We start from the raw sequence: 27,229 nt of genomic DNA on the forward strand, positions 1-27,229 counted from the left end.
TCAGACACGTTCTTGCCAAAATGCCATTTATTGCAGTATACCTTTACATGGCATACAGATAACCCAATGTTGCATCTTCTGTCAGAACTCATTTTTCATTTGTACCACTTAAATAATCCAGAATGTCATGTTTGTTTCACAAACTGTCAGTTAAGACTACCAAAATATACAGTTTTTTTCCTTTCCCCCTAACAAGGTTGTGAGGTACAACTGAATTTTACTACTTTATCTTCCTGTGCTTTACAAGAACCTTTTCATAGATAGACCTATCAAACATTTCTACATTCCTATACAAAGCAAAGAATTACAGCTGAAATTAACACCATCTGGTCATTGCATTAACCTATAAAAATTCATTCGGTAAAAAAAAAAAAACAAAACAAAACAAACCCAAAATAACAAAACAACTGAAAACAGAACAACCCTAACAAAAAACCATAATGGTTGTTGCAGTTTTACTTAAAAAACCAGCCAGCTACACATATGCACAAGTTCTCCACGTGCATAAAGAAGAGTTTGGAATCAAGGTATTTTGGGGTTTTTTTCTTGTGTTTGCAGCGAAGGCACCAATTTTAGCTGCATGGCAGCTCAGGAGTGTTTTATACTTCATTTAAATTACACAGGTTTTTAAGTTTGTCTGTTAACATGCAACATTAGTACCAACTGTTGCAATATTGTCCAATGTACTCTGATCATTCCCTCTAGCTCAACAGTACAAATATTTACATCAGTTGTAAACACTCCTCCACCCACCCCATACCTTCTGCACTGAGTGACGAGGAACTGAAGTGGCAAGAAGTTACCCAAAGGCAGAGCAGAAGTAAGGCTTGTACAGAACACCACACTTGTGTTTGCAGTTTGAGATGCTCTGGAGAACTCCAGACCCCCAGTGAGGCCCCAGTGCCTGACATCTGACAGCACACTGACCACACACAGCTTCAGGCATCCAGACTGTGCTCAGGGGGTGCTTTTCTGCCCTTACTAGACTGACATCCCTGGAGTGGCTTCTCTCCAAAGTGCAGGAACAGCTTCCAAGGAGCCGTTCCGGAGTAGTGAGAGTCAAGCACACCAACTGTTGTATCTGTTTAAGGCCACCTACACTCAAGCCTTCCCCAGGCTCATTTCAGATGCTTCTCTACTCCTTAGCTGCAGCCATGAGGTGCTGCTCCCCACCTCCCAGCCCTGTGTGCCACGGCACCCTGTGGCACAGAGGGCAGAGCACCTGTTCTGAAACAGCCGCGGTGACCGGAGGTGCTACAACACGGCCCCTGTCGCCTGCTACTGCCCGGGGTGAGATCAGGCAGCAGGACAGCCAACCTCCACTCAGCACCTAGGAAAGGGAATGTCTGAGATGAGACTGCTTGGAAAAATCTACTTCTTACCTAAGCCTTGAGAGAGAGAGAGAAAGAGAGAGAGAGAGAGAGAGAGCGAGAGCGAGCGGGTGTGTAGTGGGACAGCCCAACACTATTGGCAAAATTAGCTCTCCGCTCAGTTTTGGGGTTCTTGGGGTTTGTTTTTTGCTAGTGTATGTACCAGCTGCTTAGGAACTGGTTCTGAGTATGGGATAATGCTTCCAAAATATAAGTTATTTTAAACCATGTGACAGTCATTTGTTTACCCTGCCCCTCACACCTCCTTTTGGCAGAGATCAAGTTCAGCTTGATGTTTCATAGGCATTAAGTGCTCCAAATACAGCTGTCAGAAAGAGCTAGAGGATAGCAGTGTACCAAATGTCTGCCCAGCACAGCCACTTGTTACACTCAAAACACATCTATGAGTTAAATAGGAAGGACCCCTGCTATACAGAGTGTGAGCACTGGTAATTGGTTATTCTTGCTAGCCCTTTCCCTAAATATCAAGAGTTTTATACATACAGTGCTCCCTTATCTTCTCCCCACCGCCTGTCCCAGCAGTCTTTAGATAAACCAAGGTGAGTTTAGGAACTTGCAGCTCCAATTCTGTTAAAAAAATACCCAAAAAAACACAACAAAAAAACCAAGTTGTGCAAGAAAGCAGGGAATGTTCAATGAATCCAGATCTACTTTGTAGTTAAAAAATTTCCAATGGCAAAGTGGTAAGGGCAAATAACCCAATGATCATATGGCTTAAGTTTAATGCAAAGCACACTAGGAGGTCCACGTGCAGGGAGAGAAGAGTCCAAGAAAGATGGAATAAGAAGTGTCCTGAAGATCAGTGTTTATGCATAGAATTCCTCTTGTTTGTGTGGTTTTTGGTATCCTCCATTAGACTGTTTTGGTTCATCCAGTGAATAGCTGCCTTCATCTTTTTTCTTCATTCTGTACAGCATAAATGCAACTAGAAACACTGCAAACACCAAGCCTACAAGTCCTCCAGCAATAACACCTGGAAGGGGAGAAAAAGACACAGATTACTCTAAATGCCATACCAGATAGTGCTACTATGATTTTAAGTTCCAGATTGCTCCCTACCTATCCCTGGCTTAATGACTTAAATTAATGTGTCCTTCTGTCCCCTCCCAAACCAAGCACCTGCTCAAATACAGCAGCCAGTCCCAGGGACATGGATCTCCCACTGGGCCATGCTGCACAGCACACAAGGCTATGGTGCTCAACCCTGGTAATTTGACTGAGGCAGCAACAGAGAAATTTTACTGTAACTTTTCAGAGGAGTGAAGGAAGAGGTTTAAACAAAGTTGCAGATAAAGCAGCCACTGCTAGCTGCTATTAGCAGACTAATATTTGCCCCTGTTAAGGTTTTGACATCACAGAATCATCACCCTCATTTCAGAGGTCTAACATAAAAGGTTGGCATCCTTGCTCAGAGATGTATTTGCACAACTGCAGCTTCTTCCAGGAGACTCCAGGAATCTGCTTTTACCAACTAGAAATCCAAAATATTTGGTACCTCCAAGAACTTCTTTTCTGTCCATAATTCCCGAGGCTCCTGCTGCTTTGGCATTCCTCTCAGAGTCAGCCAGTACTTCTGAGTTCTGGGTGGGGAGAAATTCCTCGTCTTTAGTCAAGATGAAGTCTCCCTGTTGGGACATACAGGGCAGGTTATTCATGTTTCTCATCATGTCTGTCTACCAACATAACCCATTAAACCAATCACTGGTTTTGACTAATTAACACCCATTCCCACCAAACCAACTTCGTACATGCTACCTAAAGACGACATGTCCCTGCAAAGGGTGTCAGAACTGTTAGTCCTCACCGGGTCTCCAGAGCCAACTTCAGAAACCTCCTCATGTGTAGGAGCAACGTCCTCCGGAGCTGTGGCAGCGGGGGTGGCAGCCACCTCTCCCTCACCGTGGACAGTAGAGTGGGGCTCAGGGACATCCTTGGTGTCTGGCACATCAGAGCTGGGGACTTCAGGCTCAAGCTCATGGACCACAGCAGAAGCTTCTGAAGGAGTCACATGAACCACGGAAGGGAAGTGAGCAGTAGGACTTCTCACTGTTGTTGTGACTACATGGCTTGCTGGTTTCCCATCAGGTGAGCCCAGGATGGATAATTCGTCCTTCACAGCTACAACTGGTTTCTCTGTCACTGGATTACTGGTTGCAGAAGGAGATACTGCTTCCTTTTCAGTTCTGCTCTCAATCCCATGAAATGGCTGCTCACTGAAATCCACTGGTGCTGCCACTGCTGAGGAATTAGTTGATTCTCCTGGGATTTTCCAAGTGTGAGACTGATCAGTCAGGGGACCTGCAAAACAAACAAACAAAAAATATTAAACCCTTGGCCAGTTTAGAGGCCTATTAATAGTATCTTTAGGACACTGGTCTAAGGAGGATGCTTAACCTTCACAGTCAATTTTCATAATAACCAATGTTCAGTTTTTAATTCCTCATCCTTTTCAGTGGAATAAGGAAGGGACAGACCAATGTGGTATTCAGCAATACTTTGTTAGTCATCTGCTTCTCCCCAAGCCAAAAGTGCCTGTTTGTGGTGAGGTTGACAAGGGAAATCTGCTTTCAGTACACTGACTCCTCAGTGTAGATATCTGAGTCTTTTTCCATAAACACTTTTGATTCAGAGCAGTCACACCTTCAGTCTCAACCGCATTTGGAACGGATTTCAGGGTCTTAATTTCTTCAGAGTATAATCTAAAATACAAATTTGTGGCTGGAAGGAAGCAGAAGCATAGCATGCTTCAGCTTTCAATAGCTTGCTCTTTTCTCACTAGCATCCCCTCAACTTCAGTACTGAACACCAAGGGTCTCTCTCATGCAGTCTAACAATCATTTTTATAGACTCTTCCCCCTACCCCAAATCCCCCTTATCACTTATAAATACCTATGGCCCATGGGAACATGCACATCTGATGACAGATAAAGTTTGTACTTGATACATGTTGGTAGGCTGGGGTTTACACACCTTCAAACATTATCTCCTACCTGCTCATAAAGGGCCTTGTTATGATCTCTCTTCCCCATGAGTGAAGAATCACTCCAGTTTCATAACATTCTTCACACATCTCACAGTAGCAGTCACATGGAGTCTACCTCTGCTTCTGCTCCCTCTCAAGTCTCCTACAGCTCATTTTCTACTAATTGTGAGAATCTCAAGGAATACAAGATTAATAGATTAGGCTCTTTCTCTGTTCCCAGCTCTCATATTCTGGGGTAGGTGGGTGAGTGGATTCCTCTCTCTACCCCCTTCCCTTGGGTGCTTACTGAGATCTCAAGTGCCACATCCTAGAAGGATCAAGCACTACCAGCACAACTGCTAATAACTCACCTGCACCTGAACCTGAGAACGCGTCTTCCTCATCACCAGATGAATCAAGGTCTTCAGGGGGAAGGTCCAGATTTGTAGTTTGCTTTAAAGAGAAGAGCAAAAAGATGTGTCAGTGATGAGATTGAAGTGATCAGGTTGCTTGCACAGAGTCTTCTAGGGGTTCCTAGAGGTCGCACAAAATTTTTGTTCCGACTGCATTTTTCTTCTTCCCTCATTCCAGCTCCCCTCCCCAGAAGAGTAGCTCTAGTGTTGGAAAGGTCAGTCTTGCTGTCTCCTTTCTCTGCACTGCTTCCAGGCTGCAGTTGCTTTGGCAAAGAAGAAAGCAAGGAATCCATTCAGTGTTGTATCCTGGGAGCAGGCAATGCCCAGTCCTTACCAGCCTGTTTCAGGTGCTGACTGTGCCTTCCCTATCTACCAACCACTCCATCTGCAAATCACTGCATTAATTCTAAGGAGCAGAAGGGAAGGCAAAATAGTTTGTTTTCTTCCCTTTATGACTCAAATACTGTTCATATATCTGAAACCAAAGCACCTAGCTTTGGTCTGAGCTAGCTAGAAGGAGAATCCAAGTCCCTTTTTACTATGTGTGGGCACTCAAAATAAATCCAGAGATAGAAGCCAGCCTTCACTATTGGAGAATAAGCCCTGAACTTTCTCCATTTACACTCCAAGGAGTGCACTACCCAGCCAGTTGCTGAAACAAGAGGCCAAATCCCTGTTCTATGGCACTTGTTTGTCAGAGCATACAACACTCAAAGCTACTCTCAGGATCTCCAAAGAAGACAACACTCTTTCAGTGTTTACTAGTTTACTAATTACAGAATGATTATTTCATGCATCTCATTGGCCTGTGCTGTATACACTTACTGCTCCTATCACTACAACATGCCTGACTCTCAGCTCATGACGAGCCTCAGGTTTATTTCTGCAGGGCTACCATTACCTAACCAGTCATTTTCCCTTCTCAGATTTCAAACCAAAACCCTCTAAGTCACTTCTTCCAAATTTCATCTTTCTGACACCCAACTACATTCCCCGTTTCCTCAAATTTTGACTTCTAGCCCATCCTAAAGTCACCTTTGTCACCCCTTTCCAGCACTGCCATCTGCAAGTTTAGATGTCACATTGACTCATCCAAGCTGTGGGATCCCTATGATCCCAAGAAGTGCAAAGTCTCATTTTATTATGTAAAAAAAGGACACATTCTTGCCACCAGGCCCACTGTATCTCTCTAGCTTGCATTAACACAGCGTCACTTTGAATATAACATTCATCCTCATCCCAGGGAGAAGTTAGCCAGCACCATTATGTATTGTCAAAACAATCCAGCTCTTTAGTTGTCACTTTATTACCCACAATGGATGTGTTTACTGGTCCTATCTCCTTGTTATTCTTAAGATACCAGGTCTATCCATTTTTCTCTTCCATCCTTAATACTTTATCCATTCCCCACATTTCAACAGAACTAGTTTCCAAGGTGGTTAACTAGCCCATTAGATTCTACCTCTCTGAAGACAAGTAACCAAGTTGCCACCAGCCTATTCAGCCCCAAGATCTTAATAAGGCAATTATTGTAGCTATGATTTTTTTTTTAATAACAAAAAACTAGGAATAAAACCCCCTCATACAGACATTTTTTTAGCTCTTTTCTTCCCTACTAAAAATAAACCCCAAAGTACTATTCCTTAAGCTTCTGCAAGCATATTTCTAGAGTGAATTGCCCTTCGATCTCTTGCTTAACGGAAAGACATGAGGTAATTTTGACTTTTAGATTTGTCCCTGCTTGTTTGCACTGAGCTTTTGCACCCTTACACAGAAAGTAGGTCAGATAAGTGCTTCCCATGTGTTTTCCTTCTTGTGTCCAAGGGTGGTGACTCACACGGGCTGATCTCACTTCACTTCAAATATTAAAGAGTACGAACTGTTGGTGCATAAAGAATAAAGAAAGAACTGCCAGGCTGCCCAACTCAGCTCCCTCATGTGCCCTTCCCAGTACTGTCAGAAGATAAGTGAGGCCTTAGAAATGGCACTGTTTTTGTTGATGGGGGGTTGGAGACCATTTTTCTCTCTCACTTCTCACACCAGCAGTGGCAAGCACAACCCTTTGTTCTTTTACTCAGCCTGGCTGAGTGCAAAAGGGGAATGTGCTGCTAAAGGTGGGGGTTGCATTCTCCTCCCAGTGGGAAAACTTCCTGGAAGCAGCTAGAAAGCAAACTCTCCAGCTTTTTATTGAAGTAAGGCACTGCCAATACAGTTTAAGATTGTATCACCATACACATTCAGCTAGGATCAATAGCTTTCCCCCAAATCTGAATATTCAGGGGTAGCTCATATAGATTTCCAACACCTGGACAGACTGATTGCCTGCAGACCTCAACAATCCTCCTGAAAGGATCACAGACTCCCAAGAAATAAAATGGCAACTCTTGATCTTGACTATTGACCCTGCACCCCTTCGCCTTGAGGGGTCGAATAGGTGTGGCTTGTTCAGCTGTGCCACATTTCCTTTGCTCTTAAGGAGTGTGTCCAGCCACCCTACCCTTAACACCTCCCCACACACCTGAGCTCCGAGCCTCTTCCCAGGCTGCTGCAAGCTCTGCTTCTCCACAGCCTTTGTTATGTACCCATTTGAGTCCTAGTTTGATTCCTGTATCTGAGCAGGGATAGTGAGGGCCTCCTCAGAGGAGAGAAGCCCAGGGCAGCTCAGCCTAAACCAAGAGACACCCGAGGTGTTCCAGGGCAGAGCTGTCCAGCAGCTGCTCAGCACCCATTCTCCAAACACGACCCACCAACCCCTGAGGCTGGCTGCTGCACGTAAGAATAATAGAAAACATGAATCAGGACCAGCAAAGCCTGCTTTCCACAGTTTTATATGAGAACTTAGTGAAGTTACATGTCCCAGGGGTCTTGTCCCCTCATCCCAGCTGCTCCTCTGGGTATTGTGGCACCTCCCTTTAACCAGGCAGCTTGAGGCTTGGGATCTGAGAGGGACTTTCTTTGGCCCAAATACTCAAGGGAAATACAGGATTATGCACATGTGGATAGCAGTCAGAATACCCACAAAGTGCTGTAATTTCGTGACATCATCCAATTTCATGACACACGAGCATTAAGGAACATTTGCCCAATTTATGTAACTGTATGGTTATATAAGGACTACATTTCTTGCTCCATAAATTACAGCTACAACGGGCATAAAAGATGGTAACCTCCCCACAAAACACAAGTACTGCAGAAAGGCCATGCTTCTATGATGATCTGCTGCTGAAGGATTTCAGACACAGCAAGGTTAGAAAACACTGACTCAGGACAGCATTGGAAGGGACTGAACTAATTTGGGTTTGCATCAGGAAGACAGACTGTGCTGTTCAAAGAACAAACACCTCATGGTCAAGGTTTTTCAATGACCTTTTACTAAAGCTGACTTACACCAATGGGAAAGGTTTTGATTAGCCAAGAGGATTAGGGGTACAGAACACTGGGTTATGCTATCATACAAAAGAGCTGAAAATAATTCCAGCTTAAAACAAGCTTACTCTACCTTTCAGAGAGTGGATCTTGGATGGTATCTCATGTACTCTAGTCAAAAAGTCGTTACATTCTTATTGAGCACTTACAATATGTTGCTTTTTTACCATTTTACAAGCTTGTATGGTTTTGTTAGCAGTTCAGACAACTGGTTGGAAATACTTGTCCAGTCCTTTTGATTTGCTGTCACTGAATTCAGTTGCATGTGAGGGCTAAAATTTTTAACTGTATTTTTGATATAATTTAACCAGTTCTCATTAACCAGTGGAAGACCCTCTTCCACAAGGATCAAAGCAGCCTGTTTAGGGGAAACCCTGGGGTGACTGTTAGCTTCTGCTCTTGCTGAGCACTGCATTGTTGCAGAACAATAGTTATTCAGTTCTGCTGGGACAACCAGAAAGCTGCTTAGTGGCATCTTCAATTTAATCAACAATGGGCCAGGCTTTCACAACTCATTAGCAATATTATTGGATCCAGAAGGCCGACATAATCCAGACTTTTTTTCTGTTTTAAAGTATCATTTTTAACTATTCTTCAGTCTTCATCTTGGTCAGAGTCTCAAAGCATAGGTCCTTCTGGGCTTATCCCATCAGCTGCTACAGAGCTCCCTCCTGCTACAGCAGAGATCTGAAGCACTCTCTCATGATGAGGGGAAGATTTGTAGTTGATTAGTTGATCTAACCCTGCCCCAACTGGGAACCACATTTATTTAATTTGATACATGCAAAAGGAAAGAGCTTTTCTCAAATTGCTCTTTGAGGTAAGCAAAACCACTGGCTTTGCCACAAGCTGCTACAAGCCCTTAACTAGATTAAGGATGATTTGTATCCAACTCTTCTTAATCCAGTTAGTGATCTGCAATGTCAAAAACACTTGAAATCCTCCATTATCTGAATAAAGCTGTTAAATTTGCACATTTATTTCCCCTAATAAATCCTTCTTACTCAGCTGAAAAAGAATGAACTGTAATGAGTTCTCCCACCTCAAACAGCTCCCTAACCATCCTGTGAGAGTATTGCAACTGCATGGGAAGGAAAACCAATAGTTTGCTCTTGTTTAAGAGATATTCAAGAGCAAGACAAACATTTGTCCTGTAAATTGGCTACAATAGAGCATCTAGAAGAATACTTTCAAAAGGATTTGAACAATTAATTCTTAAATAAACTCAAACAGAAAGGTTTGTCTTTCACCTTTTCCTATACATTGAAGAGCAGAAATGCTATCTGAGGCAGAGCAGCACAAAGAGATTCTAACCTCAACCTAATATTGGTATTAGTGTGGGGGGAAGACAAAACCACCTGCTGAAGGAAACTTTAGCTTTGTTAAGCCTTGATATTCTGCAGTTAATAGCCCATGCACAATTAACTCCAATCCCAGATGTTCATGGTTGGGAGACAGCTTCAATGGTTAAGGTGGAAAAAGAAATTAAAAAGAAAACCACCCAACAACCAAAAAAACCCCAATCATATAAAACCCACCAGCAGCATCCTCACCTATCCCCCTTCTTTTACATACATACATACAGACTCTGGAATTAAGTTGGCCATGCAGATCTTCTCTTTAACAGTCCGCCATAAATTCTGGAATAGCAGAAAGAGAGCTGATGCTTTTATATGGTAAGTCAAGATTGAAGCTTGCATGCAAGCCTGTTACACCAGAACTCAGCAGCAGTGTGGCACCACCTCACCTAAATTCTCTTGCAGGTGTTTCTCCTGCTACTTCACTGCTCAAAATAAACCCTGGTGCTCCCTGGTGATCACGTAGGTTAATGAAGTATTTCTCTTCCTAGAGGAGCCAAAGATGCAGACTAACAGCACAGGCCAAGGACAGCTACCAACCACCCCACACACAGTTCAAAGGCTGGACAGCCTAGATTTCAGCAGTATTTTATCCCTGGCTAGTGTTTCAATCAAGGACTGCTGTGACAACAGGAGTGTTGGAACTTTATGGTCCCTTCCAACCCAAACCCTTCTATGATTCTACAAACCAAGTCACCAGCACTTCTCACTTCTTAGTACCTTCCCTGTTTCAGATGGTGGTGTTCCCAAGCCCTCAACAACCTTTTGATGTGTATCAACAAGCTTCAGCATCCCCACCCTTCCATCCATCAATCTGTGCCACATGCAGCAAGGCTGGAGAATAGCTCAGAGGGTGCTCCTTCCACAGAGAAGCAAGTGGAAAGCAAAGGGAGCTCTTTTGCTCAGCAAGGCAAGTACCATTTTAGCAGAAAGAGGTAAGCAAGCCAGTTAATCTGGCTGCTTGTCTATCAGACCATTATTAGTGCAAAGAAATATGGAAAATCTTGGTTAATTGCATTCTTACTGGTGTCCTCTTCTATTTTTGCCTGGTGACGTGAGAGAGGAACTATCTTTGAGGGAGTTATGTTTGAACTCCCTGATCATTACACAGTAGTTTCCTCTTGGCACTCAGCTCTCAAAGGCAGCAAAACACCTTCCAATAGCTGCTCAAAACAGGATGAGAGCTCTTAAGATCTATTCCACTATGGGGAGAAAAAAAACAGACAGTAGACTGCCCACTGTTCACTAGGCCGTGATCCTACTTTTCTTCCAGCTGTAGGAGCATACTCTGATCCCCTGCACAAGATGCAGTGACCAAGGAAGAGCATCCAGCTGCTCCACAGGCAGAGCAGCCAGTGCTTCTAGAAGCTCCACACTATTGCCCAATCAGCTTTACATTTTCTCCTTAGAGTGACAGCAACTTTTTTAATTAAGTAGGGCAGAAACACAGTAATCAACATGCCAAGAGCAAAAACGAACCAGCCTGTCGCCACCAGGTTAAGTTTCACACTGTACAGCAGGGCCCTTTCAACTCCCACCTCCCACAAGAGCATGTCACTTCATGCTTCCTGGACCATCCCCTGCACGTCTGTTTGTGCACTTTCATGGTGAACCAGATCAGGGAACTGCTCTTGTTAAACTAAACAAAAGGAAAAAGCAAAGGGGAAAAAAAAAAAAAAAAACAAAACAAACCTCCCCCCTAAAAAAAACCCCAACCCAACAAATCCAAAGAAAAAAGAAAAAAAATTAAGAAGAGGATAAAATATCATGCAAAGAATTTTCCGGCAGGACCAGTTTCCCAATCCTACTCAGTGCATGAATGCCCAAGTGTTTGTGTTGGCACAGGGCAGAGCGTGGCAGCCAGGGCTGCTTAAGCATTCACACAGGCTCACAGCCTGCACTCTGGGCTGCTGACACTCATTCCCCAGCCTGCCATGCATTATGGAAATGCACATCACCAGACTGCAGGCAACACGCAAATCAGAGCCTGACTCAGAGGGCCACACAGGTTCATACAAAAATGAGCAGGGACAGGGGCTGTAGGGAGGGTTCTGCAGTGTCTGCTCGTGGATCATGTTTGTTCCAAGGTCTGACAGCAGTGCTTCTGAGTTCTCCCGGTCCTCCTGGGAGGCTGAATACACAGTAGCAAAGGCTACACAGATGTGTTGCTCAAACCAGAGCAGTTCTGCTTTCATCCTGGGCCACCTGAACTTTACAGGAGACCCAGTGCAATTGCCATTTATTCCTGACAAAGAGTACACTGAACATCCTTCATCAGAGAGGGCTGAGCAAAGCTGGAGTAGCTGGAGTCCCAGAGGGCCATGGATTCCTCAGCAGGGGAAGCTCATGGCCATGCCCATGGCAGCAGGGACAGCACAGCAGCTGTGCATGGGAACCCTCTGTGCCAGCAGTGCACAGAGCACCGTGCCAGCTCTGATGCAGAAGAGCTCAGCTGCCTCTCAAGTCCCTCTCAGCCAGCTCCAGCAGAAGCCTGCTCAGTTCCTCAGCAATAGAGAAGTGAGTTGCAGCCTATGCTCCTGCTTTTTCACCTGGACTATGTATTAAACAAGGAAGTTACTACACACTGCTTTCACCCACACCAACCTGCTCCTTCCAGTGAAGCAATGCAGCCCAGGCCAAAGACTGAATTTCACCACAGACCAACACATGCACAGACGTGGCACACAACAGGCACGCAGCTTAACTCCGTATCACTGACAGGCTGTCACAATATGGCCAAAAGTGGAGGTCCCTTTTGTCTCCCACATTCAAGGCAGTCAGTGCTTTGAAGATGCAGTCTAATGAGAAAGCTCATTTCCCTGCAGCTAATCTCAAGAGAAGCAGCCAGTTCAGTTTTATGTTATAAACCACTTTTCTTTAAAGATCCTTCCCTGCAGCTCTTTAACATACTTGATAGTTCAGGCATTTGTTGCTTGAGCTAGCAAAAGAAAGCCACAGCCAATATATAAGCTCAAAGGGTTGTGCAAAGTAGGTGCACTTCACTGAGGCCGTCCATCCTGGGAAATTAATTTCAATCTACTTAAGCTGGCTTGAGAGATGAGCACTGAGTTGCCTAAGTCAAGACTAGGCAAACCTAGCTTGTCTTAAAACCCTCTGACTGAAAGTCACCAGCACTTCCTACTTCCTAGTGTAGCAAAACCAGCAGGGAAGAGTCATTCTTACAGCAACAGCCACTTCATCTGCTTGTTTAGAAAGGAACAGACAATGAATTGCTTGGTTTCAGCAGAGGCTAGAGGTGGGCCACCCATCCCTGAAACCTGACAAAGTAAGGCTAAAGAGGGGAGCATGCTGGCAAGCAGAAAATCTTTATGGAATGGAAACCTATCCAGCAGAGGACTCCAGCAGCCCAAACCCACACATTGCCCACACGTACTGGTAACTACAGCACAGATAAATGCAACCCTCTTGCCAGCAGAAGAAATGAGAAGTGACAGGATCTAAATACCTGCTGCCTCTTCCTCCCGCACACATGCAGCCCCTGCTGTGGAGTTCAGGTGAGAAAGAGCAACTCACCTCACAAAAGGCATCAGCAGCCACAGCTACTTTAAATAAGAGACTGGACTTTGCAGTGCTGCCTCCAGCACATATAAACACACTGAGCTTATGTCTTCAGCATTCTTTGCCAATTATTCCCAACCAGCTGACCTGTGGTGGAGGCAAATTCCTTTCCTTGCCCCAGCTCTTGACAGCACTCACCCTGTTCAGCAAATCAGCACTGAGAAGTGTCCTTGCAGTTAAACTTGCTGCAGAACCAGAGATCCTGACAAGTGCAACAGTGGGCTGGGGAAGCCAGGCTCCTTTCTCCACACACCTCAGAAACCACCCAGCTCCCAGCGAAGCAACCAGTGGCATTACAGCCCTGAGGCTGCTGAATGGAGCCCAGGACTGGGTTTGAGGCAAGAGCTGCAGGTGGTGAGTGCCCCCATTTGTTCCATTTGAGACTGGCTTGTCCCAGAAGCCCTGTGCACTCCAAATGCTCAGTGTGGGGCTGTGGGCCACGTGCCAGGACACCAAGGGGCTCGGCCCTGCATGAGGGATCTGGCCCTGCATGAGGGATCTGGCCCTGCATGAGGGATCCGGCCCTGCATGAGGGATCCGGCCCCACACTCGGGGGAGGGCCCGGCCCTGCACGAGGGGCTCGGCCCTGCACGAGGGGCTCGGCCCTGCACGAGGGGCCCGGCCCGGCCCCTCACACTCCTCCTGGCCAGGCCGTGGCTGCAGGACAGAGCACAAGCCTGCAGCACACCAGTGTGGGGACATGGCAGAGGCAGCTCAGGGATTTTGGTCCCACGGGAGCACAGCTTGCTCTTGTCATCTTCAGCCAGTCAGCTCAGGAAGTCCCAGCTCAGAAATCAGAGGTGTGCCTATAGCAAAGCAAGATGTGGTCTGTGGCATCTCAGCTCTTCCAGTTGGGGTGGTGGCACCCTGTGCATCGCTGATGTCTCTCAGCAGCATCAGAACACGTGGGCCTCTGGCCTAGGGAAGCCTGTTTCCTGGAGAGAAATGCTGTGCAACTTGCTTGCTGGAACTACTACCCATTTCAAATGAGCTCCATGGTAGCTTTAATGTGATCAGCAAACTACCACAAGCAGTGCTACAGCTGCACAAGTGCTCTGACCTGAGCAGATGTGATCCCAGAAGTCAAAAACCACCTCATCACTATGCTACACAGTATTCTGAGGGAGAAAGACACTGTTCTGCTTCACCTGAGAAAGAGAAGCCAACACACAGCCAGGAACAATTGTCAGACAAGAGAAAACGCAAAAGCCTTCAGTGTCTAGACACAAGGATAGGAAAAGACTCAGGTTCTTATTTCAAGAGTTTCCCTCTTCTCCACCCTGAAGTCCAGCAATTACCTAACGTGAGATATGCCAAGGAGCCAGGAGACCAAGCTCTAAGATTTCTTGAAGGATCATAGAAACATTTTCAGTCTACTACTGATGCATACATGTTTCTAATTTGAGCAAATTGCTTGCAGTGCTATATTAAATTAGTGAAATCCAAGTTTCAGATAAAAATCCCTAGTGTACCAAACTAAAAAGCCTGTACTTAGGGCAGGACTTATGGCTCCCAGCAGCTAGGATGTTGTTTAAACCTCAGCAGAAAGATGAACTTGCAACCCAGGAGTACCAAAAGTCTCAGCTAAAGCCATTGGTAAACTTAAGTAAGACTACTTAAACTTACAAATGCTTGGCCTTACAACAGCAAAAAAGCTGACCAGGTGTTCCAATTAGTTACAGAGAGTTACAGTAGAACTGCCCAGATAATGTTTTATAAGAGGATGTATTCTGCAGCAACCGGATATGGACAGGACAACAAAAGTTACCTTTTGTTTGCTCACACCTCAGTGACAGAAACACTTGCCAGCTGCCAGGCCTGCTGCTATCAAACTCTGCTTTATCTTCCCAGCTGATCTGCTCACAGTCTAACTTACACCAGCTCCTTCAGATCATGACAACAACCCAAGCCTCAACAACCCAAGACAAAGCCTCCTTGATTGCTTTTGTGAAAATTCCACATTTTCTTCAGAGGGTGCACAATGAAGTCTCCAAGGCTTGTGAACTTAGTTTTTGCTACTGTCCTGCGGTGACAGGACCTAAGCCAGGACAGCTAACAATCTGTATTTTCCATACATGCATCCCAGACATGTTTTCCCTTGGAATGCTGCATTTCAATATAAATCTAAAACTCAACTTCTCAGTTGCAGCATCACCACCAGCCCTTTCAACCACAACCCCCACTGAAGAGCTGATGAATCAGGGGACTGGAAGCACCCACAAGGAGCCGCCTGGCTTGAACAGGCACCAATGCAATCTCTCTCTCACATGTGCACACCAGATGGCAGGACCAGGGACATCCCAAAACCCGATTGATTGGTGCTGTTGCTTGTCAGTCTGGTACAGAAGACCTTGACTACTTGCAAGGGAGCTACAGAAGCGAAACTTAGGCAGCAAAATGAGCCAAGAGTTGGCATTCCACAGCACCCTTCTGATTTGGTCACAGCTAAGCTCCAAACAGTTCTAAGTGACTCTGTTCTTGCTCAGCAGGGCTCACAGCAACCAGCACCAGTCTGCTAGGAATGAACTCATGAGTCCCAATCGACAGCCAGTGGTTGCAGTGGCGGGACTCACACAGACCATGCAGGCAGCTTTACATTTTGGGTTTGACCCAATGCAAGGCAGCTCCTGCCTCTTGGCAGGTCTTACACTAGCACACAGTGGATTCAATGATCCTTGTGGAGCTCCAACTCAGTATATTCTATGATTCTTGGTTTTCTTTTTATGTTTGTTTCTATGGCTCACCACTGCCAGCTTAGATCTGATGAAATCAAGTCTCTCCCTACATTATGAGGCATGCTATCACATTGTCTTATCCACAGGATCTCAGTGTTGACTAAGCCAAGGTTGTTTATAATGCACAAGTCATCCCTGTAACAGAGGCAGTTACACTGCCATGACTAAGCCATTCACTAAAGGACTGAAACATCTCCCCCTGAAGCAGGAGGCACATCTCAGATCAGGAATACCCTGTTTCCCTATCCCAAGAGTCTTCTCAAAGAGGCACTTTCACCATTACCCCCTCCTTCCACAACAGTCCTGGCAGCTCCTGAAGAAAAGCACCATGCAAGTGTTGTGGGTGCTACTGCTCTCCTTGGAACAAACAGCAGCAGCTCAGGTGGTCTTTGGGCACAGGCTGGACCACATTCCACTGAGTTATTCTAAGGTGGAACACAGGTGAGACTGCATGGATTCCCTCTGAGAAACATTCATGCTCACAAGCACTGGAGCACACAGCCAGGGATCTACCCACATGAAATGGCACAGACCAAGCTCACAGCACTCCCTCCGAGGACACTAATGGTCTCTGTGCTCAGGTTTACAAAAGCACTGCTAATCCTGCACATGCTACAAAGATCTGACAGCAGTTGCACCATTCACAGTTAAATTATGCAACACCTCAGTGAGATTATGAGATCTGACTGGTGTACTTCCATGCTGAGTCACGAGGGTGTTGAAGTATCATTCCAGTGATGAAGCACCAAATGAAATCCTCCCACCAGAAACAGACTTGAAAAACCCTGCTGCTGCAATTGTGCTCCAGTCACCTACGGTTCCACTCATCTAATTAATGGACATTAGGCATTTCTTGCCCAAAGACCTACTGGATTAAACTGACTCTGACCCAGTCACCCAGTTACACTGTTTCACACCACATTTGCACAGCAGAGCTGTGAATGAGGGACTGTTACAAGGTGAGATAAATCAGAGCTTCCTTTTGATCTCAGCTGTTATCCAAGCCTCATCTGCTGTCATTTTTGGGTGTACAGCTTGTTGACCTGTCTTCCCCAGGGCCTTCTTTCAGAGCAGCCATCAAATCAGGTGGGGAGGTTAGAATTTAGTGGGAGATGCTACCATGCTTGTGCACTCGGGATGCTCTCCTGCCTCATATGGGCAACTAAGATTTCAAGCTGTGATTTAGACATCCCTGTGTTTCACACACCTATACTGTGAAGAGACAAGAGCCACTTCTGTTCCATTAGACCACTAATGCCACTGCTGACAGACTGACAGGCACCACAACAAGTCAATAAAACAGCACTAAAATTGCAAGGCAAGGTGATAGTAACTACCAAGTTACTCCTAGCACACAGCATGTCCCCTAGTGCAGACCAGTTTCTGTCAAGAGGTGCCATCAGCATAGCCAAGATGTGACATAACAACAGATCAAACTCATAAGACACTGTTCGAACATCACTAAGTTGAAGATATTTCATATATATATATGAATAAATGTCTGGGTCTACTCTGTGACTACCAACTCTAGCCAGCACAAAATGCTGAAGGACCACTTTATGGGCCAAGTCTAAAAGCACAGGCTGAACCACTGGCATGTACCAGCACCATCATAACAACACTGAATGCTGTCCCAGGTGTGCAGTATTCACCTCACAACCTTCAGCTGATGGATTTCACCAGACTTCTCACACAACTGTACTTGCTCAGCTCTCTGAATTATCCAAAACAGGCTCAGTTTCCAAGAGAAGAGTTGTGATCCTCTATTGTGAACTTTCACTTTCTTTTACTGGATACTGCAGTTTTCTCAACTTCATAATATTCTGGGCCTGCAGCCAGAGACCCACTGGCTACATCATACTAGTAAATTAAATAATATCAGAGAACATCCCCAGGCACCAGAACACCACCAATACCATCATATTATTAGAATGATTTATGGCATAGTTTTGAGCCTTGCCAAGCAGTATGCCCCCAAATAAGCACAGGAAGGTTCTTAGCAGGCAGTCTGCTGAGGGGGGTGCATTACAGAATGGGCCAGACAATTAGATTTCCTACACAATTGTGGCTCTAGCATTTAAGCTGGTCACAAGACACCTTGTGTCTAACATGCTTTACTGTACTGGGTTTGCATGGTAGGATTTTGGTACAGGGGAACTACAGGAGTGGCTTCTCTAACAAGACAGAACTTCCCCTGTGCCTGACAGAGCCAGTGTCAGCCAGCCAGGACAGACCCACTGATGGCCAAGGCTGAGACCATCAGTGACACAAGCAGTGCCTCTGGGATAACACAGTCAAGAAGGGGAAAAAGTTATTGCACAGGAGTAATTGCAGCCAGAGAAGAGAGGAGTGAGAATATGCGAGAGTAGCAACCCTGCAGACCGGAAGGTCAGTGAAGGAGGAGGGACAGGAGGAGCTCCAGGCCCCAAGCAGATATTCCCTCACAGCCCCTAGTGCAGCTGTGCCCCTGAAGCCCATGAAGGTCCACAGTGGAGCAGAGACCCACCTGCAGCCTGTGGAGGATCCCACAACAGAGCAAGGGGATACCCAAAGGAGGCTGTGACCCCACGGGAAGCCCATGCTGGAAGCAGCTCCTGACAGGACCTGTAGCCCCCATTGAGAGAGAAGCCCACAGCAGACCAAGTTTGCTGGCAGGACCTGTCACCCTGTGGGGGACCCAAGCTGGAGCAGCCTGTTCCTGAAGGACTGCACCCCATGGACGGGATCCAGACTGGAGCAGTGATTTAGACCTGCAGCCCATGGGAAGGACACACACTGGAGAAGTTTGTAGAGACAAACCCTTTGCAAGGGACCCCACACTGGAGCAGGGGAACACTGTGAGGAGTCCTCCCCCTGAGGAGAAGGAGCAGCAGAGACAATGTGTGATGAACCAACCACAGCCCCCATTCCCCACCCCCTTCAACTCCTAGGGGGAAAAGCTGGAGAATCTGGATTAAAGTTAAGCCAAAAAAAGGAGGGGAAAAATGGGGACAAGGTGTTTTTAAGATGTGGGTTTACTTTTTGCTATCCTACTCTGAGTTGTTTGCTAATAAATTCATTTCCCCAAGCCGAATCCATTTTGCCTGTGATGGTCACTGGTGAGGGATCTCTCCCTGTCCTTATCTCAACCCACAAGTCTTTTGTTGCATTTTCTCTCCCTGCCCAGCTGAGAAGGGCAGTGACAGAGCAGCTTCGGTGGGTACCTGGTGCCCTGCCAGGGCCAACCCACCACATTTACTTACAAGCACCAGTGTAGGAACATTTGGCGAATCTTTTTAACCCCTTCTGGCTGCATGCTGGGTGTAGGGGGGAGGGTACACTGAGCATGTAACACTCTTGAGCTACCAGAGTAACAACTTCTAATTATTCCTAATTGCATCTTCCAGCTTGTGTAGAAAGAAGCTCACCAGTGTTTCACAGCTCAGTGCAACTACAGATGCAGACTGGGGAACTTTTTGCAGGTTAAACACACTTCAGAGGGAGCTGGTGCTGCTGCAGGATTAAGCCAGCAGCTTTCTTCTGCAGGCCATGAGTCAGTCGATGTGAGAGCACGATAGCACAGCACTCCTTGCCACTGCCCAGACATGCCAGAGTCAGCCTCTTTTGTTCCGTGCTTTGTTCACTGATGGGAAAGTAGTCACGATCTAGATGATTCCTCCGTTAGGACAGAAAGAGATTTAGAAGTCAAAGCTGTCTAGCTGCAGGCTGTTGGGCAAGTTTCGATGCAAGCCTCACCACCACTTTCCACTGCATGGAGGTGCCACTCACATGCTGCCAGAGCCAGTGAGGTGGACAAATCTCATTTGTCCATGAAATCTGCTGGTGTGAGAGTCTCTGTCACAGTTTCATAAGCAACAGAGCACAGCAAGTGAGTGAAGAATATCACACATATTAGCATCTGTGTTAGATATGAATTCAGGCAAGCTTTGTGGTTCCTCTACTTTGGGCTTTACCCATCAGCTTCCTGACTGAAGAAAGCCTGGACTCTGTCCCTAAAGAAGATCCCTATTAGCTGGTCAATGGGATAACAAGTTCTCTCCTCTGCAGATGCTTTTAGCAGAGACTGATGTTTTGGTAGATCAACAGGCTGCTCTGAGCACCTGTGGTTGTGCAGAGCATAGGTATCAAATCTCCCAGATCACCATGCTAGGGCCAGGGCACACAGCCTCCAAACTCTGCTGTCAGCTGGATAACAAGTAGCATGTGACAGGCATAGATGTCCCTCTCTATAAATATATACCTATATTTGTATTTCTCCTCTCTTCTGGTCTCAAAGCATAGGAAAAGACAACATGGGATGGGACAATGGGATCCTGTTCCGGGACAGGAAAGAGCCAGGTAGTCTCTTCCTACAGCACTGTAGCTGCCAGCTCTGATCCCCGGAGATCATATTCATACAAAGGCTTCCTACCAGCACAGCCACAGCAGCGCCACTGCTATGACATGGAGCTCCACAAGAGCTCTCATCTGGAACTCGTTACATTAATCACCACTTGCTCTCTAGAAAGCAGACTGGCTCCACTCACCCCTGCCCACCTCTGGCTTCAATCTACAGCCTGCTCCTCCAGTAATCCCTATATGAGCAAGGGGCTGGACTGGAGCTGCTGCCTGCCTCCGACCAGGATGTGTACAGCCACCAGCATTAGGAACTAATTAGCAAGAGCTTTCCTGTGTACAGCACAGGACAATCACAGTCTGCAGTGCCGCCCAGAAAGCATTCAGCACACTCCCCTTCCAAGTGGAACAGAGTTCAAGTTTCCTTACATTTAAAAGGGGCAACAAGCTCCTCATCACATGGCAGAGTCAGACAAAGAGCAAGCCCCAGTCTCCAGCTATGGTTTGTGTGTGCTCAGGTGATGGAGCCAGTGCACTCTGAGGAGTTGTTGTGTGAACTGGCTGTACTCTGCAGAGGGTTGCCTGACAGGAGTGTGTACCTGGGACTGCCCACAGCCAAAAATCAAGACCGTCAGCCTTTGCTTCTACGACTGGCAATGAAGACATTGACATTACTGCACAGGCAGTGTAGAAAAGCTACACAGTGGAGTATGAAAACACAGAGCCTTCATGCATGGCAGGATACCCATGAGTAGTTTAAGCTGGTTGTCAGGCAGTTTCCTATGTTACATCAGCACCCTTGATTTAGTCAGGAGTCATTCTGCAAGAGCAATCCAGAAGACCTTTCAGTTATTAGAAAAGCCTGAACACCAAGACACAAAATGAGTGGACGTTAAGGAGAGCCATGATGCAAAAACATGGGCTATAGAGAAGATAGTTCTGCCAGAGAGCAGAGCAGTAAGACACAGAGGTGAAGCAGCAAGAGTTCTTCAACTGCAAATACCCCAAGGAGTTTCTAACTAGAAGCCTAGCAGGGAAGGCCACGACTTACAACACCTCCATGACTCAGTTGTTACTGCAGCTCCAGTGACTCAACGCGAAGTTTTATTGCCAACTCCATCCAAATCCCACTAACACACTGGTTCCCATCCAGCGGAGCAAGCCTCACTGGTGAGACTGGTCTCAGCAGCAAGATACAAACATTACAGTGGAGCATGGCAAGGAGCCCAAGCTAACAGACTCCATTGGACCCATGCCGGTTCCACAAGACCCAGAATGCCAACTGCAGCCAAGCACTGCTTGAGAAACAGAGAGCTTGGGAAACCACCACATTAGCAGATGTTGCCCCACAAGAGTTGCTTGTAGGAGGTCCAAATGTTATCTCACCTTGAGGTTAGGCTTCACAGAGCAGTATTTTTTCCATGAGCATCCCCACAGTAGAAAGGGCACTGTCCCAAGTTTCTAGCCAGGCCAGATAAGGCTCATGGCTGTGGTGCACCAGTAGCCAGCAGAGCTGCAGCTCAGGTGAAGCACACTTGTCAGCCCTAACTTAGAGACTTGTTAGCAAAGCTGAACACTCAGCACTCCAAAGGAGACACCACATGCCTTCTGCATTTAAGAATATCTTCTCGACTCAGAAATGAGCCTATAAGAAACATCAGAAGTCCTTGCACTCTTGGTCAAAACAACTTCCCCACTGTAAGTTCACTGCCTGTATCAAAGTCTACAGAGTAACAAAAGCTCCTCTCATCTAATCCACAAATAAACAGTGTCTTTAAATATTACAGTGCTCTGATGCTAACCCAACAGCTCATAACCATCCCCCCCAAATACAACCACTTATGTTTCTGCTCATATATATTCTGCTCACTTCAGAATGCTGAGATGGGACCCAGCTATAATCCCTAATTTCTTCCACATTCTTTAGCAGAGCAAAACTACAGTTACACTAGAAGGGAGCTGCTGTTCTAGCCAGCAGCTGATGCTCCCCACTGCTTTGTTAGTTCTGTCCAGTCTGTTTGTTTATGGAGAGAATTACGATTAATTCCCACAGATAAAAAGTCCATCACTTTGAGCTAAATCGCTCTAGATAAAGGCACCAGAGTAAAGGTGTTGTGCTCCTCTATAGGCAACTTGAGATCTAGCCAATAAAGCCTTGACAAAGCAACTCACCTTGGAGCAGACGTGTAGGGGCTGGTCAGATAATCGCCCTCTTTGGCTCCACCGATTACATCGCCTTGACTCTAATGAGGGCTTAAGCACCCAGCACACACAGACACCTACATTTAGGTGCTTCAGCATCAGCTGAACGCTGTTCTGAGGGACTAGTGCCATTTGAACATAGCAAGCCCATCAATCTTCAGCTGTCAAGGAGTGCTGTATTAGACGTCTTCTACTCTTTATTATCTCAAAGCTATTAGGATGAAAACACTAACGCTGCAATGCTGAAGCACTGCAATTTTATAATTAGCAGTACCTACTCAGGAGAAGGCCCTATCTTCTCCCTCCCAAGAAGCTCCCTCCTCCCTGTAAGGAGGGCCTAAAATCCCAGCTCCTCAGATGCCAGAAACAAGTGTGGAATGTCTCTCTCACAGGTATTAGTATGGTTCTTGGACACAGGAATCACTTCAAACAAGGTTAGGACAGAGTGCTGGTATACAGGCCACCTGGAGACATCTGAGTACAGGCAATGCAAAACACATACTTAAAATGGACCGATTTTGCTGCTAAAACAGCAGCCTACATTTCAGGTTTGTACACTAACTTAATTTTAGAAGGCTTACAGATTTCTTGCACTTGCTGTAACATGTCTCAGGTTGTTAGAGAGGATTGTTTGTTTCCAGAAATTTCAGAGTGCTGCCATTAAAACGTTAGCTCTTCTCACCACTTGAAACTGAGAGAAACCTGAAACAAAGACTACAAAACTGCACTAGAGCCCCCTTACACCATACAAACCCCAGCTCATTTGCTGCTGCTTTACTCAGAACTGACCAGATACAGCAGTCACCATTTCAGCGGGAGGTGGCCACCAGCAAGTCAGTGTTCAGATGGAGCAGCTCTGTTTACAGTGCTAGATGAATATTGTGACACTGTTCTGTGCATGCTGTACAAAAGAAGTGTTTCCTCTGTACCCACTGCCTGCGTGTTTAACAAGCGAGCTGGACTACCCAATTTCTTCTAACTAGTTTATGTTCAGATATGACATCACCCTTGGAAAAAGGTTTGGCCTGCTCTGGTAAGCTTCTGTCAACCACCAGCATGCACCTACACCAGACAAAACAATCAGAACCCTCCTCCTCTCACCATAGGGGCTGGATTGCCCACTGCCCTCTTGCAGCAGGATCAGTTGGCTTCTGGGCAGTGTTATACCTTGTAAAAGTTTCTATTTTAGAGAATAACAAGGTTAAACTCTTAAAATGGTAAGATGTATCAACCTTCTAATTTCAAGGAAGTCCATGTCTCCATCATAATAACAGAGGGCAATTACTCTCATAAAGATTGTTTTAAGCAATAGAGTGTCACCTTGAAGGAGATCAGGAACCTCCTCAGTCGTTCCTGCATGTAAGAGTACTCAGGAAGAAAACAATTATTGTTTGGACAGTTTCTTGCTCCTGTTTATTATTCCAATGACAATATACATAGATGAGCCAAGTTACACAGCAAGAGCCAAGGGCCAAGCCATGTGCCAGCAGGAGTGGCATCCATCCCAACAATCAGACCACCAAGAACCCAACACAACCATGGCAATGCCCACAGCACTGCAGTCTGGCAGATTCAAAGTACTGTGCGAGGCCACTCTGCTTCAACACAAGAGGTTTTCAGACACTCAATGCAAAATCATAATTATTCCAGATGGGTGGGAAAGGCAGATTAGTCCATGTCACTGAAATTCTGACATGGGGAAAAAAGCCATGTGATCACCAGAAGGGAAACAGCCTCAGTGCTGAGTCACCCTGGAGAGCCCCAGGACCTCTGCTCCTCTGTGTGCTCACCCTTGAAACCCCTTGAAAGGCCAGCCAGGCCTGAGCATCTCACAGGCACAGGAGAACTCCAGACAAGCATTTACTTCGTGTCCTTCTAATTTCTAGTAAGGAATATTTATCACAGGGGAATTTTATCCAAATAGAATACAGAGGCTGCAAATTAACTGCAGTTTCCCCACTTCATTAAGCAGAAGCTTACTCAGAAGTTGAGAGCAGAGCTTTCCTTCCATGGAACAGTGCTGCCTACACTCACATGTTTGTAATTTTTAGCCATCTCATAACGACTCACTGCCATGTGGGCCAGGAGGGTCCATGCTCAGAACTATAGGCAAAGTTCACAGACAGAATGGTACAGCAAAACCAGAGGTATTTTGAGCAGCTCAGATCCCACTGTGCACTTTGTTCTGCCACTCCTTATCCGACTGGTGCTGCAGTTTACCCCTAAGCAAGTTTTAAATCAATCATTTCAAAAAGAAGAAACCCCACTAGTTTTACTTTGATGGCCCTGCCTGCTCAAACTATCTCATGCTCCACTTTTTTCTCCTAACTCATCCAAAGGGGAAGACTCCACAACCGGTTCACACTCGGGTCTGGTGAGGGACCACATGGGAAGCAAAGAAGCATGTCCCACATCTCAGAAGAAAGCGACGGGACTGGGGCTTTGCGCCCCTCGAGGCGCGGCCTCAAGATCTCCTGCCCGCACCCTCCGACCGCACACGGGGCTCGACGCCGCCCAGGCTGCGAGCACAGACCTGAAGCGGCGAGCACAGCACTTCACGGGGCTGCGGGGCCGGGTTTCCGCGGAAAGGCTCTCGCTGGCGGGGCGGGAGCGGGAGCAGAGCCATGCCCTGTCCGCGGATGACACCTGGCGGCTGCTGCTGCTGCGGGACCAGCGCGCCCCGCGGCTCCGGGCTGCCCCGAGAGCGGCTCCCGGGACACGGCAGCCGGGACGGGCCTCGCTGCCGCGGGGTCACCACGCTCCGGGGAGCGCCAGCACCGGCGCGGCCGTGCGCCCATCCGGGCAGCACCGGGACCTTTGTTTCAGCGGCAGAAACCAGAGTCCGGGCTACCCTGCCCTGGGCCGGGGCTCTCAGGCACAAAGGCGGCGGAGAGCCACCAACCCGCGCTCCCCGGGGCTGTGCCGGGGCACGGCAGGAGCGCCGCAGCTTCAGGAGCCACCCGTGACTTGGCCACAGCCGAACCACAAAGGGCCACATGCCAGCGCTCCCCGGACCCGCCGCTCACCGCCGCTGGGGCGCGACACGCCGGAGGGGCGGCGGCAGCATCCGAACCCCCCCGCCCCGGCCCTCCCGGGCGCACCGAGGGGTCCCGTGGCCGGGGGGGTGCGGGGAGTGCCGCCCGCCCGCCCCGCGGCGCCCCGGGGCGGAGCCGCCGGCAGGTCGGGAGCCGCCGCGGCGGGTCTGGTTTGAATTAAGGCTGCCGGGGCAGCCGGGCTGGGGCCCGCCGCCAGCACAAAGGCCACCGCAGCCCTCCACCCCGGCACGGCTGGGCACCGCTGCGATCCCCTGCGGGAGCCCGTCGAAGCGGGGAGCCGGGCTGTCCCCCCAGCTCGGCCCGGCCCGGCCCACCCTGCCCCGCCGCCCTGGCCCCGCACCCGGCCCCGCTCCGCACCCGGGCCCCGCCGCCCCACGTGCGCCGCGCCCGCCCCGCTCCGCTCGGCTCACCGGGACAGCAGCCTGGAAGCAAAGGGCCACCAGCCACAGGGCCACCACGTTTATCATCCTTCCTCCTCGCCGGGCCTCGGGAGCGCGCAGCCTGCCCCTGCTTCCCGCCGTCTCCAACGCCGCTCTTGCTCCGCTCCTCTTAGAATTGTTTTAAGTAGCTGCGGGTTTGCTCCCTTTTCTGGTTTCTTTTTTGTTTTGTTTTATTTCCCTCCTTTTTCCCCTTCGCACGCAGCCGAACCAGCCTCCCAGCAGCGCTCTGCGATGGCGAGGAGTTGAACTCTGTCTTTTAATGAACCCACTGCAACAACCTTCACCTTACGGCCACCCCCCGGCCGGCCCCGCCTCCGCTCCCCTCCCCTCGGCTCGGCTCGGCTCAGCCCGGCTCCCCAGCCCGGCCCGGCCGGCACGCCCTGCCCCGCCGCCCGCCCCCGCTTCCTGCCGCGCTACCTGCGCCGGTGCCCCCTCCCCGGCCGCTCTGCCCCGCTCCCCGGCCGGTCCCCCGGCAGCCGCCGCTTCCCTTCCACTGCATTCCCAGATTTCCTCTCTGGCAGAGGCATTGCTCCCGCCGAGCTTCCTTCCCTCTCGCTAAAAATAATAATTCAAAATAATAATAATAATAATAACAATAATAATAATGATAACTGTTACAAGCTTTTCCCCCGTTTCACTGTGGGAAAAGCCCGGGGGCGCTCGGCTGTCTCCCCCCGGCGCCGCTCCGGAGAGAGGGGCGGGAGCGCTCCCCGGTGGCCCCACACCCAGGGCAACCTTCCTAGATGCCGGTCACCTCCAGTGGGGGCTTCTCCCCCAGAAAATGCGTGTCTGGGGAAGTGAGGTGTCTTCCCTCCTGCTGGCGGGTCCCCGGGGCCGGCCCCGTAGCCTCTGCCCGTGCCTTCGTGCACACGTTTTTCTGCTGCTCGGAACGGGATTTCTGGCAGCGTAAAATGCTGCGAGAGGTTTGCGGCAAAAAATGCCGCTTTGAAAGAAGCGGCAACTCGCCCTTTTTTTTTCTGGAGTTAAAAGCGACTTCAGTGCTGCTGTGGCTTGGTCTTCACACGTCCCACCGAGGATGGCAAAAATGAGGCAACAACCATCCAGCAAAAACACACCGCAGGACGAATTGTATCACCCTTCCACGGGGTCAGGGCTGGAGTTCCTGTTCCAGTCCATTCATTTGTTTTGTTTTATTTTCTCTGCTTGTGCCAGCACATGTTGAAATGTTTGCTATAAACAATGCAGCTGAATGTGTGTGCAAATATTATTTAGAAAAAAAAAAAAAGCCGTTTTTAGGAACTTTTACAGCTGCTGGAAGCTGTAGCAGCACACACTGGCCACATGGCCAATGGGCACAGCATGGCCATGGCA

General features: G+C 47.8%; 1 protein-coding gene across 1 annotated transcript; it reads right to left on the reverse strand.

The window, feature by feature from the left end:
- On the reverse strand, nt 1-26,801 carry SDC1 (syndecan 1). The gene is made up of 6 exons (XM_054630648.2): nt 26,652-26,801; nt 25,868-26,123; nt 4,725-4,806; nt 3,196-3,689; nt 2,887-3,016; nt 1-2,364 (listed from the first exon to the last, which is right to left on the reverse strand). Exons 2-6 carry the CDS (start codon nt 25,922-25,924, stop codon nt 2,198-2,200), a joined length of 930 nt encoding a protein of 309 aa, XP_054486623.2. The 5' UTR covers nt 25,925-26,123; nt 26,652-26,801; the 3' UTR covers nt 1-2,197.
- Between the last annotated feature and the right edge of the window lie 428 nt (nt 26,802-27,229).

The sequence above is a fragment of the Agelaius phoeniceus genome, chromosome 3, assembly GCF_051311805.1.
Source record: "Agelaius phoeniceus isolate bAgePho1 chromosome 3, bAgePho1.hap1, whole genome shotgun sequence".
NCBI lineage: Eukaryota > Metazoa > Chordata > Aves > Passeriformes > Icteridae > Agelaius > Agelaius phoeniceus.

Coding starts and splice junctions, on each gene's coding strand:
- SDC1 (XM_054630648.2), bottom strand. CDS start 25,924: ATGATAAACGTGGTGGCCCTGTGGCTGGTGGCCCTTTGCTTCCAGGCT. Junction 4,807..25,867: donor GCTTCCAGGCTGCTGTCCCG/GTGAGCCGAGCG, acceptor TTCTCTTTAAAG/CAAACTACAAATCTGGACCT. Junction 2,365..2,886: donor CAGAAAAGAAGTTCTTGGAG/GTACCAAATATT, acceptor CTCCCCTTCCAG/GTGTTATTGCTGGAGGACTT.